The sequence below is a fragment of the Ascaphus truei genome, chromosome 1 (assembly GCF_040206685.1).
Source record: "Ascaphus truei isolate aAscTru1 chromosome 1, aAscTru1.hap1, whole genome shotgun sequence".
Taxonomy (NCBI): Eukaryota; Metazoa; Chordata; class Amphibia; order Anura; family Ascaphidae; genus Ascaphus; species Ascaphus truei.
In genome coordinates, this window is record NC_134483.1 from 554,491,471 (window position 1) to 554,508,829 (window position 17,359).

General features: G+C 47.3%; 1 protein-coding gene across 1 annotated transcript in view; it reads right to left on the bottom strand.

Annotated features, from left to right (window-relative positions):
• Nucleotides 1–17,359, bottom strand: part of LOC142466781 (vomeronasal type-2 receptor 116-like) — an 89,664-nt gene that overhangs the window by 42,527 nt on the left and 29,778 nt on the right. The window contains exon 3 of the mRNA XM_075572228.1: nt 7,342–7,465. Coding sequence (XP_075428343.1) covers nt 7,342–7,465 — 124 coding nt within the window. The remainder of the gene's footprint in view (nt 1–7,341; nt 7,466–17,359) is intronic.

Here is a 17,359-nt window from a genome sequence, read left to right on the forward strand (position 1 = left end):
AGGATCACTATAGTAGCGCACTGTACTTTATAATTTTTCACTGTATTGTATGTGTTAGGGGGGTGTATTTAGTTAGAAATATTGTTTCTTTTTTTGGAGGCACAACATTGGTACCGCAGGCCCGGGGTTACCCCAGGACTCCCGCGGGGACCCTGGGACGGCCGCAGGGACCCCCGGAAACCCACAGGGACCCCTGCACTCCCACATACACCCCCACTTGGTGAGCCGGGGACCCCGGTGTCATTGTAACTTATGACAAGATATAATGAACACCAAATATCTGGGTTGAACTGAACGAGGCTTAGATATAATAAAATATAATTTATTCCTTAAAAAAGGTGAACACAGCAATATAGTACAATTAACAGACAAGATGGTAACACTTACTTACGGTTGGGGGATGGAGAAGTATCAGCTAGCAATTCTCCAGAAATCCAGTGACATTCAAGATGGTATCAGAAGAAGAACTATAAACTGTAGGGTTGACACAGTTTATATACCTGTGTAACCCTATTCTTAACATTGAATACAGACTATTGGTGAACGATTATCTGTATCCAATCCCTAACGTGGAGACACAGATTAACCCATGCCCCAAAGCTAATTAGCCCATGTGTACTGGGACTCTATGGGTAGCCCCATAATTAAATCAGGGGTGATGACCAGTCTACCAAATGAAGTATTTGCATTGTTTGTAGGTGTAGACATAACACTTACAAACCACTCCAGTTTGATGATTCTCCACCCTCAGGTGGTCTGATGATTAGTACTTAGTGTAAACAATCGGGGCAGTTAACTTTTGATCATAGTGCTTAGTCTCAATCAGCCGGCTGCCCTTCATGACCTATTAGCATAGCAGATGGAGTCTGCATTTTCAGAACAGATCCAAAATATCATACATATACACTTTAATATCTACACATTTTAATAAGTTCCATTCTGGTGGGCTCAGTGGGTCGAAATGTGCCAGTTCTTAATGCCTACAGTGACTCCACATATTGGCCAAATATCAACTCTCTGCGACCTCCAGAACTGGAGATACAGAAATGCACTTTAAAACATCTTTAAAATACAGGTTTATAATGAAAAATGGGAACAGGGAAACATAGCTTTTCATGACCTGACAAGGTGTAAACCACATTCCTGGACCGCAGTCCAGTTAACTCTTGCCTCCCTGGTGAAGTCCGAGGGTGGCGATATGGGGTGCAACACCTTTAATACCGGGCCATCCCCCTCTCCCTCTATACCTCCCCTTCTTAATGGGTGACCTGTGGCCCACTGGCCCTAACGGGGAGTGGGGCACTGCTGGCACCCTTAACAAACTCAGTCTCAGAGGGATAGTCCTGACGTGAAAGTCCATCAGCATTGCTGTTTTCACTACGCTTTTTGTGCTGAATGGTAAATTCAAACTCTTGCAAGGCCAAGCTCCACCTTAGCAACTTGGCATTCTCCCCTGATGCCCTCTGCAGCCAACTCAGGGGGTTGTGGTCTGTGAGGACCATGAAAGCCCTTCCATACACATAGGGCTGGAGCTTTTTGAGTGCCCACACAATGGCCAAGCACTCTTTCTCAATGGTGCATAGGCCACCTCTCTGGGGAGTAGTTTTCAGCTGAGGAACACCACAGGGTGCTCTCTGCCGTCGTCCCCCACCTGGATCAACACAGCCCCAATGCCATAGTCCGAGGCATCAGTCTGTATAAGGAAATGTTTGGTATAGTCAGTGGCAGCCAGTATGGGGGCCCCAGCAAGCACAGTTTTCAGTGCCTGGAAAGCAGTTTCACAGGCAGGAGTCCAGGTGATAAGCACAGGCAGTTGATTCTTAGTCAAATCAGTCAGGGGTTTGACCATGGCGCTGTACTGTGGGACAAATTTCCTATAGTACCCTGCGGTGCCCAAAAATGCCATGACCTGTTTCTTGGTTTTTGGAACAGGCCACTGAACTATGGCTTCTACCTTGACTGGCTCTGGTTTGAGGTGCCCTCCACCCACCCTGTGCCCTAAGTACAGGACCTCTGCCATACCTACCATACACTTAGTGGGTATTAAGGTAAGCCCAGCCTCCCTGATCCTATCTAGCACCGCAGCTACTTGTCCTAAATGGGAGTCCAAGGAATTACTAAAGACAGCAATGTCATCTAAGTAGGCCCTGGCATAGCTCTGCATCCCTTCCAGTAACCTATTGACCAGGCGTTGGAAGGTACCCGGGGCATTCTTCATCACAAATTTCATCACTAAAAACTCATAGAGGCCACTTGGAGTGATGAATGCTGACTTCTCCATAGCCTCCAGGGTCAGTGGGATTTGCCAATAGCCTTTGCTCAAATCCATAGTGGTCAGATATTTTGCCCCCGCGAGTTCATCCAGTAACTCATCCATGCAGGGCATGGGGTAGGCATCTGACACCGTCCCAGCATTGAGCAAGCGGTAATCCACACAAAACCGGGTGGTCTTGTCATTCTTAGGGACTAGAACAACCGGGCTTGCCCAAGGACTCTGGGACAGAGTAATTATCCCTAGGGTCAGCATCTCCTCTATCTCCCTCTCCATATTGGTCTTGACCTCTGCTGACACTCTATAAGCATGCTTATGCAGAAGCTGCAGGTCCCCTGTGTGCACTGGGTGTTTTGTGAGATATGTGGTCCCTGGCATGTCAGTGAAGAGGGCCCAAAACTTAGCTAGCATGTCCCTGGCTTCTACCTGCTGCCTAGCATTCAACTGTGCCCCTATCTCTACCTGCTCCACAGTGTTTCCCTGCCTAGCCTCCCCTAGAAGATCAGGCAGAGCATTGCTCGCCGGATCCTCCAGCAGTGGGCTACAAGTGCCATTACTGCTCCCATACTCGGTGCTCTGTATTCTTTCAGCGTATTGACGTGATATGTCTTATGCCTCTCAGGCTCTACCTGTAAAACGTAGTTGTACTCATTCACCTTTCGGATAACCGGGTACGGTCCCTACCAGGCAGCCATCAACTTGTTCTCCCGAGTGGGTTTGAGAACAAGCACCTGCTGTCCTGGGATGAATTCCCTGCTACAGGCATTCCGGTCATACCATTGCTTTTGCTTGGTCTGAGCGGCCCTGAGATGGTCCTGGGCCACCCCCATGAGCATCTCTAACCAGTCTCGGAGATCTACTACATACTGGATCACTGAAGCATCAGTAGCAGTAGCCTCCCCTTCCCATCCCTCATGGAATAGGTCCAGAGGTCCACATACCCTGCGGCCATATAGTAGCTCGAAGGGGGAGAAGCCTGTAGATTCCTGCGGTACCTCTCGGTAGGCTGTAAATGAATCTCCCAGTCTTTCCCCTCCGCCTCTATAAAGGTCTGAAGCATCTGCTTCAGGGTACCGTTAAACCTCTCACATAATCCGTTTGTCTGGGGATGGTAAGGGGTACTGCACTGGTGCAGTACACCGCATGCATCCCAGAGACAATGTAACAGTTCACTCATGAACTGCGACCCCTGATCGGTTAGGATTTCACTTGGGAAACCTACCCTAGAAAAAATGTTCAGCATAGCTGCTGCCACTGTCTTGGCATCTATGGTGCCAAGCACTACTGCCTCAGGGTACCGGGTGGCACAATCCACCACCGTGAGGATGTAGCACTTCCCTGACCTGCTAGGAATCATAAGGGGTCCTACAAGATCCATCGCTACTTTCTGGAAGGGTTCCACTATTATCGGTAGGGGTTTCAGGGGTGCCTTCACACGGTTACCTGCCTTACCCACTCGCCGGCAGGCATCACAAGAGCGGCAGAAATTGCCCACATCTCGAGATGCCCCCGGCCAGTAGTAACGCTGTAATAACTGGGCTCGCGTTCTGTTGACCCCCTGATGTCTCGCTAATGGAATAGAGTGAGCTACTCGTAGCAGTTGTTGTCAGTACCCCTGGGGCACTACTAGCTGTCGCTTACCGGTCAATCCCTTCTCTTTCCCTGGGTTCCCTTCTTCTCTATACAGGAGTCCCTTATGCCATAGGCAGCGCTCAGTGCCCTCCCCTGCCTGAGATTCAGACGCTCGAAGTCTCACGCCGGCCAGGGTAGGGTCTGTCTTCACTGCCTCCCTAAACTGGGCTCCTAATTCTGGCCACCCCCCAGTCATGTCATTGTCCGGAGAAAGGGGAAGGGTGAGAGGGAACAGTAAGTCAGTCTGTGGTAGCAACTAATCCTGGCTTACCTCCCCGGGCTCCTCTGCGCCCTCCGCTAACATTGGTCTCAAAGGCTGGGGGACTGGCACCACCGCCATTGCCGTTGTCTGGCTACGGGTAACCGCCGCCACTGCAGCAGGCTTGGGCACTCGGTCATAGGTGCAGGTCATCGGTCCCAGATCATTGCCAAGAAGAACATCGGCATCCAAACCGGGTAAAACCCCACCTCCCGCACACCCTGGCCCTCCCCCCAATCCAAAAAGATTCTGCCCACTTGCAGGAAACATGGCTCTCCGTCGGCCACAGTGATCTGTATCCCAGGGCCTGGGATCAATTCCTCTGTGTCCCTCTGTCTCCCCATGCAGTAATCAGTGCCAACATTTCATTGGTGAACGGACTGGTAGCTGCAGCAACCAGTACCCCTCCTGTTGCACTGCTCCCGGGAGGTGCACTCGTTCCCTTCCCGAGATTCCGCCGCCCCGGCACTGGGTTCCTTCCCTAATCTCCGGGTGGATGTATAAGAGCAAGCTGAGCCATATCCTGAGGCTCTGCAAGCTGGGCTTCGTAGTCACCGATTGCGTCAACCATGTCTGCGACCTCCTGGTTCTCATAGGGCAGTCCATATTCACAGACTTGTCCTTCAGCTGAGCTCGGGTCCTCATGTTGGATGAGCCTTCAGCCTCGCTCATGGTTCACAGTCGCAGCAGTGAGGTGGTGTTACAACTTGTGTTAACAGTTGCACTACTGTGTGTTCAATATCTTTAGTCCCAGGAACTCGCAATTACTCTCGAGTTCCCACTATATGACAGAGTCCCGCAGAACACTGTAATATAGGTTCAGTTCAATCCCACCACTTGCCACCAGTAAATGATAGAGCTTGTCAAAGTAGCTTATGACAAGGTATAATGAACACCAAATATCTGGGTTGAACTGAACGAGGCTTAGATATAATAAAATATAATTTATTCCTTAAAAAAGGTGAACACAGCAATATAGTACAATTAACAGACAAGAAGGTAACACTTACTTACGGTTGGGGGATGGAGAAGTATCAGCTAGCAATTCTCCAGCAACACGGTGACATTCAAGATGGTATCAGAAGAAGAACTAAAAACTGTAGGGTTGACACAGTTTATATACCTGTGTAACCCTATTCTTAACATTGAATACAGACTATTGGTGAACAATTATCTGTATCCAATCCCTAACGTGGAGACACAGATTAACCCATGCCCCCCAGCTAATTAGCCCATGTGTACTGTGACTCTATGGTTAGCCCCATAATTAAATCAGGGGCGACAACCAGTCTACCAAATGAAGTATCTGCATTGTTTTTAGGTGTAGACATAACACTTACAAACCACTCCAGTTTGATGATTCTCCACTCTCAGGTAACAATTAGAGTGGCAGAGTCTGTTGATTAGTACTTGGTCTGATGATTAGTACTTAGTGTAAACAATCAGGGCAGTTAACTTTTGATCACAGTGCTTAGGCTCAATCAGCCAGCTGCCCTTCATGACCTATTAGCATAGCAGATGGAGTCTGCATTTTCAGAACAGATCCAAAATACCATACATATACACTTTAATATCTACACATATTAATAAGTTCCATTCTGGTGGGCTCAGTGGGTCGAAATGTGCCAGTTCTTAATGCCTACAGTGACTCCACATATTGGCCAAATATCAACTCTCTGCGACCTCCAGAACTGGAGATACAGAAATGCACTTTAAAACATCTTTAAAATTCAGGATTATAATGAAACATGGGAACAGGGGAACATACCTTTTCATGACCTGACAAGGTGTAAACCACATTCCTGGACCGCAGTCCAGTTAACCCCTTGCCTCCCTGGTGAAGTCAGGGGGTGGTCATATGGGGTGCAACCCCTTTAATACCGGGCCAACCCCCTCTCCCTCTACACCCTGGACCTCCTCTGTGTCAGCCAGGGACCCCCACGGGGTCAGCCGGGGTCAGTCATGGTCAGGCCGGCGCCTGTTGAATGGGTGTTGCGCATGCAAAAATGTAAACAAAGAAATTTTTCAAAGTCCAGGTTTTTTATCACCTGCCTTTAGCTGGCGTGTTTTGTTGAACGTAACTTTCGTGTTCGCTAAGTTTGCGTAGCTTAGTGAATCCCGGAGAAGGGCAGAATTGAACGCAAACATGTTATCATACGAGAAAAGTTGGACTTTGAAAAAATTCCTGAAAAAAGCCACTTTAAAAACGCAAAGTGTCTGTTTGCATGGCTTAGTGAATCGAGTTTGGCGCAACATTACGTTCTAACACCACTTTGCGTTCTTAAAACGACTTATCACAGCTTAGTGCATAGCCCCCTAAGTTCCTTGTCTGTGTGAGGGGCCCGGTTCCATATGCTCTGGTGCGTCCTGAGCCAAGATACCAAGCCAAAGCTAACAACGACTTTTTGAAGAATTTCTCTAGCCATTAGCTTCTGCCTGCCGCAGAGAGCTGGTACCTTTAACTCTTGCTAGAAGATGATCTGGCACACAATTAATAGTTTAGAAAGATAGCACCTGCCGGTGCCCACAGACTGAATTAGCTGTCCTGAAAAGTCCCCAAGGAATCACATGTAAGAAGCAAAAGGTCCAGGCACTCAGTCTTCCAAAAAGGTAATTTAATACAGCGAAAAATCCAACGTTTCGACTGCAAATGCAGTCTCTCACCTTGATAAACACTGTATTTGCTGTCGAAACGTTGTATTTTTTGCTGTATTAAATTACCTTTTTGGAAGACCGAGTGCCTGGACCTTTTGCTTCTTACCTTTAACCCTTGCACCAAGTAACCAGTGGAGGTCGGTCCCCGGACTAGCGGGACAGCCTCTACCGGTAATTGCACTAAAGAAAAGGACTGTTTTAATCCATTGTGCGCCCGCTCTCAAAGCGGTTCCAGGACATTGCTGTACCCATAACGGACTGTTTCTCTCAACCCGGAAACAGAGGGACTATTGCGGCTACCTCTGGCATCATCTCCCAGTAACCTATTCCGTGGGGAGAAATCCAATCCTTTCCCAGGAAAGAGGTGGGTCACAAAGTTGATAATTGTGTGTTTTGTGTACGTTTGTATGCTTCTATTCTGTTGACCTTGCAAATAAACATAGTTTCTTGAACTCCGTGCCTTGGGTTGGCGATCCAACGAACTAGCGGGTCTGATCAGTACCGTTACGTGACAATCACCTACCAGATGCGTTGGAGATCTCCCCCTTTGAACAAGGAACACAAATATAGCAGCAAACTGGTTCTCCTTCTGGATGTGTTTTGCGGTATCCTGGAGTACAAGGCTCAGTGCACATGGCACGGGGAATCTGTCATGAAACAAAGCCGGTATAATGTCATGTGAGAGTCACTGCCCCGGCACACAGTGATAGTCATGGTTAATACTGTACTCTGCTTTAACATGAATAGTGTGATATGTATCCAGGATCTGATTCGTTTTCTGAATCAAGATGTTCTGGAGAAAATATATTTCCCTAGTCAAACTGAAGTGCGCATTTCCGATACAGTTTGGTTTTGGTCCTAAAAATAAATGTGTTTTTGGTTTGGACGCGATTTAGGTTCTACACAGTTTGTGTTTTGTTTTGGATTTGGTTTTACACAAACTCAATTTGTAAACTTGTTCTTTATTTGAATTTTCTTTAAGAAAAGTGGGGGAAGGGATACAGTAAAAAAGGGTGTCGTGTTACTTTTAGATTACATACATTTGTATACTGTACACACATACAGGCATACCCGGTTTAAGGACACTCACTTTAAGTTAACTCACGAGTAAGGACATATCGCCCAATAGGCAAACGGCTGCTCGCGCATGCGCTTGTCAGCACGTTCTGAACAGCAATACCGGTTCCCTACCTGTACCGAAGCTGTGCGAAGCGGGGAGACTATAGAACCTGTTACACATGCGTTATTTACATCAGTTATTCATGTATATGACGTTTGCAGTACAGTATGTGCATCGATAAGTGGGAAAAGGTAGTGCTTCACTTTAAGTACATTTTCGCTTTACATACATGCTCTGGACCCATTGCGTACGTTAATGCGGGGTATGCCTGTAGTTACATAGTTAATGCGGGGTATGCCTGTAGTTACATAGTTAATGCGGGGTATGCCTGTATATAACACATTTAATGGGGTAAACATTAATGACATCACTGATACACCAGCGCATAAAATAACTAATACAAAAAAATCAACTAATAAGACAGGAAGGGGGGAAAAGAAGAGGAAGAAAAAATGTCATTGCTTTTGGAATATTTTCCCACGTGCTGGTATAGCGTAAGAACGTATTAACAATCATTCATTTGTGGAATCTGGAATACCCTCCAGGCCCGCAGCGGTGATTTATACAGTTACGGATCTCATTGCACTGAGGTTACCTCAAGAGTTATACTTTTTTAATTTCTGGGGTTTTACAGCTCTCCTATTTTGTGTTTTGTAAATTTGGAGAGTTCCCCTAGTAAGATATGGTTGAATGGTTTTGAAGCAAAAGGTGGCACTGTGTGCTCATTTGCATGTCATTTCCCAGAATCCCTTGCTGCAGTGGAAGTGCTGTGTGCTGGGTGATAATGGTGAAAGGCGGGGTTGCAGACCTGCCTTAGACATGCAAATGAGCATACAGTTACTGCTGCGGCAGACTTTATTCTAACTAATCACCGGTTTTTACCTGGCTGGTTCCTGGAATGCGACGCTGTTCACCTGGCGCATGCCGCGTTCATTTTGCGCTCCCAGCCACGGGTCATGTCCGGCTGACGCGCGGTTGATGGGTTTATTGATAATGGTTCGGATTTTAATAGGCTGCAATGCTTCGCTTGTCCGCCAGATGTCAGAAATTCATGAATTGTAATGCGCCGAATAAGTACTGTGTCGGCTTGCAGGTGTTTCATTTAAAAAAGATACTGTTCCACAGTGTGCTATTGTAACTTGTCCTTGGCCTTGAGACTGAAGGAAGAGTTGCAAAAATGTATCAATTTAGGCTTTTCATATTAAAGAAAGACAAAGACCAGTTTTGGTTACAGTATTCTCCAGAGACCCACCCGCCATGAGTGTTCAAGTGTTCAAGTGCAGCCCGCTTTCCAAAAACCCGACAGAAGCTACGCTTATTTGATATGGGCCGCGATTAATGCAACAGAGGGTAAGATGGCAACAGTTGCTCAAATTTATGAGTATTTTAACGAAAACTATGACTTTTACAAATTTTTGCCAACTCCTCATACGTGGAAGCGTGCAGTAAGGAAATGGTTATGTAGCGATCCCTGTTTTCACCGTATTGAGCCCCAATTTGTTGGAGGGTATTGGTGTGTATCACCGGATTTTTCCCGTATCTATGATCATGGAGGCGGCAAAAGGCGAAGGGTCATGTTAAAACCAACTAAGAAGCTGTTACGCCGGTGCTGCCCACAGACCAGACCTGTCCCCTGTACTGAGGTGGGACGTAGGGATACACGCACCCGCAGCAAAGGGAGCGTGTCCGGAGTGTGGTGTTATTGTTGCCAGGCCAGGTATAGTAGTGAAGACAATACCTGCCGGTACCGGTAGAAGCGAAGGAGTGGTTATTGCCGTTGCCAAGGTCAGGGATGCCAGAAGTCACGAAGTCCAAGTAGAGCCAAAGTCGAGAGCCAGAGGGGGTAGTCGTCCAATCCGCGTCAATACCTGAGGAGTCACTGAGAGAATAATCAAATGCTTCCATACAGAACTATGTCGGGCGACGAGTGATGAGAAGCACAGGCATAATAAAGCTGGACAGGCCAATGGGAACAGGGGGCAGGCCTGGAGAACTGCGAGGAGTCCTCCCTGATAGTAGAGAGGTGTTACAGCCCAGCTGAGTGTAATCATTGATTTGCCTTGAACTGTGTGATGCTTGGGGGCGACGCCTCACTGCAGCAGTAGTGGTTAAAAGTGCTCTGTTAGGTGTGTGCTCTGTAAACTGAGAATGCCTGCACATAATGTCTGGGGCTGGCGTGCGTGTAGGAGGACGTGGGCGCGACCGGCGCTGAGCAGAGGAATCGCCGAGGGGAGTGATCCCGCGACGGCGGCAGGGGCAAGGAGCCGTGGAGACCGGTAAGGCAGGATTGTTTATAGTGTCCAGGGACTCTTTGCGGAGAGGGAGTGCTTTGTGTGAGAAGCGAAGAGAACGCCAATTCCTGACAGTACCCCCTCTTCAGGAACGGCCTCAGGACGGTCCAAGAACGGTTTCTCTGGAAACTTTTTCCTGAAGGACTTGAGAAGAGCCGGGGCATGAATGTCCTTTGAAGGTACCCAGGATCTCTCTTCAGGGCCAAAGCCCTTCCACTGCACCAAGAACTGAAGCTGACCCCTGGATAGGTGAGAATCCAAAAGGGAGTGAACTTCGTATTCCTCGTTATTTTGTACAGTAATGGGATCCGGTTTACGAGTCTGATCCGGAAAGAAGTGACTGGAGATAAATGGTTTTAAGAGGGACACATGAAAGACATTGGGAATCTTCATACTGGGTGGTAGTTGGAGCCGGAATGCCACAGGATTGATTTGTTCACAAATAGGGAAGGGACCCAGGAACTTAGGTGCCAGTTTAGGAGATGGTACCTTGAGGTGGATATTCCTAGAGGAGAGCCATACCAAATCCCCTGGTTTGTAACTGGGCGCCGCACGACGACGACGATCGGCCTGTCGTTTCGATCTGTGGGAGGAGTTGAGAAGGGAAGACTGAATCCTGGACCATGCGGTTTGGAGGGAAGAAATGTGTTCATCTACGGCTGGTACTCCAGAAGGAATGTTGGGGATGGGAAGACAGGAAGGGTGGAACCCATAATTTATAAAGAAGAGTGACTCCCGGGTGGACTCGTTTTTTGCAGAATTGACGGCATACTCTGCCCAAGAGAGGAGTTGAGCCCAATCATCCTGGAAATCGGATATAAAGCATCTGAGGTGCTTCTCCAGGGATTGATTGATTCTCTCCGTTTGTCCATTGGACTGAGGATGATAGGCGGAAGAGAAGGAAGAAGAGATGCCCAATCTCTTCGTGAAAGCTCTCCAAAATTTGGATACGAACTGAGAACCTCTGTCAGAAACAATGGACGAAGGAATCCCATGAATCCGGAAAATCTGCTCCGTAAAGATATCAGCAAGGGCGGGGGAGGTGGGTAATCCTTTGAGTGGAATGAAATGGGACATCTTCGAGAACCTGTCCACGACCACCAAGATAGTGTTCATTCCTCTGGACCTGGGCAACTCCACGATGAAATCCATAGAAATGTGGGACCAGGGGCGGTCAGGAACTGGAAAGGGTAACAGAAAACCCTGAGGCTTTTGACGGAGAGTCTTGCTTTGAGCGCACGTGGGGCATGCGCGGGTAAATTCCAGAATATCTTGAGACATTCTTGGCCACCAGAAAGTCCGACGAATGAGATCAGTAGTCTTCTTAAAACATGGATGACCTGCAGATTTAGAGGAGTGACCCCAAGACAGGACTTCTGGAACAAATTTGGATGGTACAAAGAGTTTGTTGTCAGGAACGACAAAGTCCTTGGGAATGCGTCTCTGGGAGTGCAAAATCTTGTCAAGATTCTTGAAAGTAGACGTGGCGAGAATCCTCTCATGTGGAAGGATAGTCTCCAATGATTCCTCTGGCCTCTCCTCAGAAGAATGTATTCGGGAGAGAGCGTCTGCCTTTACGTTCTTGGTCCCAGGGATATAGGACAGGTGAAAATTGAATCGAGAAAAAAAAAGAGCCCAACGAGCCTGTCGTGGACCAAGCATCGAGCATTCTCTATGTAAAGAAGGTTCTTGTGGTCCGTGAGAATAGTAAACGGCTCTTTCGACCCCTCCAGCAGGTGTCTCCACTCTTGAAGAGCCATCTTCACGGCCAGAAGTTCCCTGTTACCCACGTCATAGTTCCTCTCGGCAGACGAGAATTTTTTGGAAAAATATGCACAGGGATGTAACTTATCTTGGGACGTGGGTCTCTGAGACAGAACGGCACCAGCGCCACAATCAGAAGCGTCGACCTCCAGTACAAAGGGAAGTTCAATGTCGGGATGACGGAGAATAGGTGCGGATATAAAGGCTTCCTTGAGTGTCTCGAAGGCGGAGATGGCCTCGGATGACCAAGCAGAAGGATCAGCTCCTTTTTTGGTGAGCGCAGTAAGGGGTGCCACAATGGTGGAAAAACTCTGTATAAACTTCAGATAATAATTAGCGAAGCCTAAAAAACGTTGTATGGCTTTGAGAGAATTGGGTCTTGGCCATTCAGTGACCGCTTGAAGTTTACCGGAGTCCATCATAAACCCCTCATCTGAAATGATATACCCCAGGAACGGAGTAGAGGTCGTATGAAAGGTGCACTTCACCAGTTTGGCGTACAAATGGTGTTCACGGAGACGGGAAAGGACGTAGGAGGTGTGGCGTATATGGTCCTGGAGATCTTTGGAAAAAATCAGGATATCATCCAAGTATACAATAACAAAAATATTGAGTACCTTACGAAAGACGTCGTTAATGAAATACTGGAAGACAGCGGGAGCATTACATAATCCGAAAGGCATTACCAGATATTCGTAGTGACCACTACGCGTGTTGAAGGCCGTCTTCCATTCATCCCCCTTCCTGATGCGCACCAGGTTATAGGCACCACGTAGATCCAACTTGGAAAAAATCTTGGCCCCCTGTAATTTATCGAACAGTTCGGTAATAAGGGGAAGAGGGTAACGATTTTTAATAGTGATGTGGTTTAAACCCCTGTAATCGATGCAAGGCCTCAACGACCCGTCCTTTTTCTTGATGAAGAAAACGACCCGTCCTTTTCCTGATAGGAGAGAGGTGTTACAGCCCAGCTGAGTGTAATCATTGATTTGCCTTGAACTGTGTGATGCTTGGGGGCGACGCCTCACTGCAGCAGTAGTGGTTAAAAGTGCTCTGTTAGGCGTGTGCTCTGTAAACTGTGAATGCATGCACATAACGTCTGGGGCTGGCGTGCGTGTAGGAGGACGTGGGCGCGACCGGCGCTGAGCAGAGGAATCGCCGAGGGGAGTGATCCCGCGGCGGCGGCAGGGGCAAGGAGCCGTGGAGACCGGTAAGGCAGGATTGTTTATAGTGTCCAGGGACTCCTTGCGGAGAGGGAGTGCTTTGTGTGAGAAGCGAGGAGAACGCCGATTCCTGACAGAAGCGACAGTCGCTGCCAAGCAATGCATCAGCACCAGCACCGGCTTCCAATGACGGTTCCACCATCAGTGACAACCCTGAGCCTGAGTCAGATTTTTCGTGCAGTTTTGATTAAGCTTGCATGTACCTAAGCGATCTCAAGCCTCACATGCTGACTACAGGTGGACTAGTCCAGCTGCAAACTATCGATGTGGATGATGAAGAAAGCTTGACTGGCAGTGGACCGGCGCCGGCGCCAGCTGAATGGGAAACTCTATGGTGAGTAGTGTATTGTTGCCGTATTATTTTGGTGGGGCTGGCTGGGTACATCATTCGGGGGCTGACCATTACTGTACATTAAAACTTTTATTTTTGTTTATCCTCAGAAAAGAAAACGGCTAATGGGGGGATTTCGATGGATAATATTGTACTGTATGCTGATGTTTTCCGGCCGTACAGTATACTGTGTAATAAACCCGAAAAAATAAAACTATGCATTTATTCTACATGTTCAGTATCATTTCATTATGTGTCTTCCACAGTATACTCTACAGTGGTATACAGTGCCTAACATCTATGGGCAAAAATAATTTTATTTCTAGGTGCCCTAGAACAGAAGTTCCCACGCCAATTGGCCGTGAACTTGACCGAGGCCCTAAGTAGTTCCCACACCAATTGCCCGAATATAATGTAAAATAATCCGTTCTGTGGGTCTGAGCGGGTTGAAAGTCGCCTGGTCCTCATGCGGAAGGACCCTTGCCATAGTGGCAAAATATCAGCCTTGCACGACCCACGGAACCGGAGATACCAAAAGACAGTTTAAAAGCACATTATCAAAGTGGCTTTTTTTTCTGCCATGCAAGTCAATGGCAGAAACCTGAACTTTAACATTACCCTGACTCCAGTCTGTTGCCACGAGAGGGTCGCAATTTGCCATACAATCCTGCCGCAACTAGGACTACATGGTGACCGAATTAGAGCCCTCTAGGTTGAACAGAACCGGAGTTGTAGGTTCCAGGTTTCTGCTCATTCTGACTTAGCCGGTTCAAAGCTTTGTCCGCCATTACGCTCAATGGTAGGACCCTCCTCGCCAGCGTGACCCTTTCTCGTCGCCATTACTGGTCTGACCCTGTTGGGGTCAAGTGAGGGGGTTCCTAACATCTGGGGGCAAAATGAATTTTATTTCTAGGTGCCCTAGAACAGAAGTTCCCACGCCAATTGACCTAGTTCCCACGCCAATTGCACGCTCATTGCTCTTTTTTTACAATGTTACCGATCTAGCGGCTTTGCGGTCTGGCAGTAAAAAAACAGTGCAGCAAGCCTCGACATTTGTTACACTGTCAAAGGAGCAAATGGAAACTATGTGAGATAAATGAACATGTTCTTTTATTGGTGGAGTCAGTACAAAAACATTGATTTACAAATACTGTACAATGTTGAAACATTTCAAGTGCACAGCAATTCTAACCATCAACACACAATAATACATATTGCAGCCTTTATTAAATTCTTCTGCCACATTGAAATCGGAGAAACATTTACAAAACATTTGTAAAACATGGAGATACCTGAAAAATGGACGTTTATACTGTATGAATATTAATTTATAATACAGTATACAGTATACTGTATGCAGTATATATATACTGTATATAAAATCTACTGTTTGTTTTTGGTGCATGGGGCACAGGGAGTTAAAGTGACTTGCTTTTTATGTACTGAATTTGGGGCTTGTCTTTGGGGGTTTATTCATCAAATTATTATGATGAACTGCCTTTTGAAATTACAGTGCTACTAACTATTTCAGCCACACACCTCCAGAGTTTTTAATCCCTCCCTAGCCAAGCGTCAATCGGCTGGGTCACCCTATCCTACCAACCCCCTCTCTCCACTGGGTCGTTAATCTTCTGCATATTGCCATTGTGTTCTTAATTCATCCATAGCTGAGCTACAAAGATTCAGTACGCCTGCGTCTAATCACACCATCCCCCTCCCCCAACCCTTAGAGGCCTGCTTTGGAAAATCCCCTCTCGAATTTGAAATGTAAATCTGATGTGCACAGCACTGTGAGAATTGAGAGTAAACTGATACATGTTTTCACACCCTGATGAAATACAGTGTCAGTCAGTATGGTTTACAGTCACATGTTTTTAAATACAATACAGTACATTCTTTAATATCTTTAAAATAAAAATATATAAATATATCAATATAATTTAAAATAACCCATTCTGTGGGTCTGAGCGGGTTGAAAGTCGCCTGGTCCTCATGCGGAAGGACCCTTGCCATAGTGGCAAAATATCAGCCTTGCACGACCCACGGAACCGGAGATACCAGAAGACAGTTTAAAAGCACATTACCAAAGTGGCTTTTTTTCTGCCATGCAAGTCAATGGCAGAAACCTGAACTTTAACATTACCCTGACTCCAGTCTGTTGCCACGAGAGGGTCGCAATTTGCCATGCAATCCTGCCGCAACTAGGACTACATGGTGACCGAATCAGAGCCCTCTAGGTTAAAAAACCGGAGTTGTGGGTTCCAGGTTTCTGCTCATTCTGACTTAGCCGGTTCAAAGATTTGTCCGCCATTACGCTCAATGGTAGGACCCTCCTCGCCGGCGTGACCCTTTCTCGCCGCCATTACTGCTCGGACCCTGTTGGGGTCAAGTGAGGGGGCTCCTAACATCTGGGGGCAAAAATAATTTTATTTCTACGTGCCCTAGAACAGAAGTTCCCACGCCAATTGACCTAGTTCCCACGCCAATTGCGCAACAAGGCAGTAAAAAAACAGTGCAGCAAGCCTCGACATTTGTTACTCTGTATTTTGTTATACAGTACTATCAAAGGAGCAAATGGAAACAATGCACAGTACAGTAAGACAAATCAACATGTTCTTTTATTGGTGCAGTCAGTCCAAAAACATTTATTTACAAATATAATGTTGAAGCATTTTAAGTAACATCTCCTTTATTAAAGAAACACAGAACTGTATACAGTACAGTACAGTGGGGTGGTGCGCAACACTGCCAGTCAGACCTGCACCAGTTCAGTCCTAGAGGGCAGCAAACAGGGCAGGTTTTCAGGGCAACATTGAAAACCGTGCCTGTTTGCGGCCCTCAGGGACTGGAGTTGTGCATGTCCTGTGTAAAAAAACACACAACAACATCTCCTTTGTTTAAGTACAGCAGGTACTGTAGGGCAAAATATGTGCAGTACAATACAGTTCAGCACAAAAGTATGGTCTCACTGAAAGTCCTCCACATTGTCCTTCCATGGCCGATTCCTTGCATGGCGCAAAACGCCATTAATGCAGTCTGGAACGCCTTTCATTACAGGATCTGTAACTGCATAAAAGCGCCACAATTCATCCACAATGTTTTTCCTTAAATTGACAGGAAGCGCCTTTTTTACGCGATTCCCATCGTAGTTCACTTTGAAGGCCCAGTCGCAGTACAACGAGTAGGGAACATGGTGCTTAAAAATGAACAAGGCATACTTGTGGGGTACACCAGCACTCTTCACCCTATACTTCTCCCTGAGCGCCGGTGGCAGATCGCACAGGGTGATGTCGGGCACCATATCGATGCGAGCGGGTGTAGGTCTTTTGCGAGCGGGTGTGCTTGAGGCGACGGGCAATGGTAGGTTGTCTGGGAGGAAGCTTTCCTCCGGTCGTGGTCGCCGGGTTGTCTCCTGGCGTGGTCTTGACGGGGTTGTCATGTCCTACTCAATGGCATACATGTACACTGCATCTTCTGGTGGAGGGGGTGCGCTTGGTGATGGAAGGGGGTCGAAGGTCCCATCCATCACATCCATGTCACCCCCCTGCTCTGGCGTCGGGGAAACAGGGGCATTAACACCAAGCAAATAATGTATGCCCGCTATGTCAGCCTCTATCTTCTACATCCGTCGATCCATCCGTTGTTCCATTTGTAGCATCCGCTGCTCCACATTTAGAATTGTCTCCAGAAGCAGATCTATCTTTGCCAGCACAATAGAGTTCCCGGAGAGATCCACACTTATCCCATTCAGGATCCGGTCTAATGAGATGCTTGTGCATGGCGTCTGGACATCTGGGGGGATGGGTGCAACG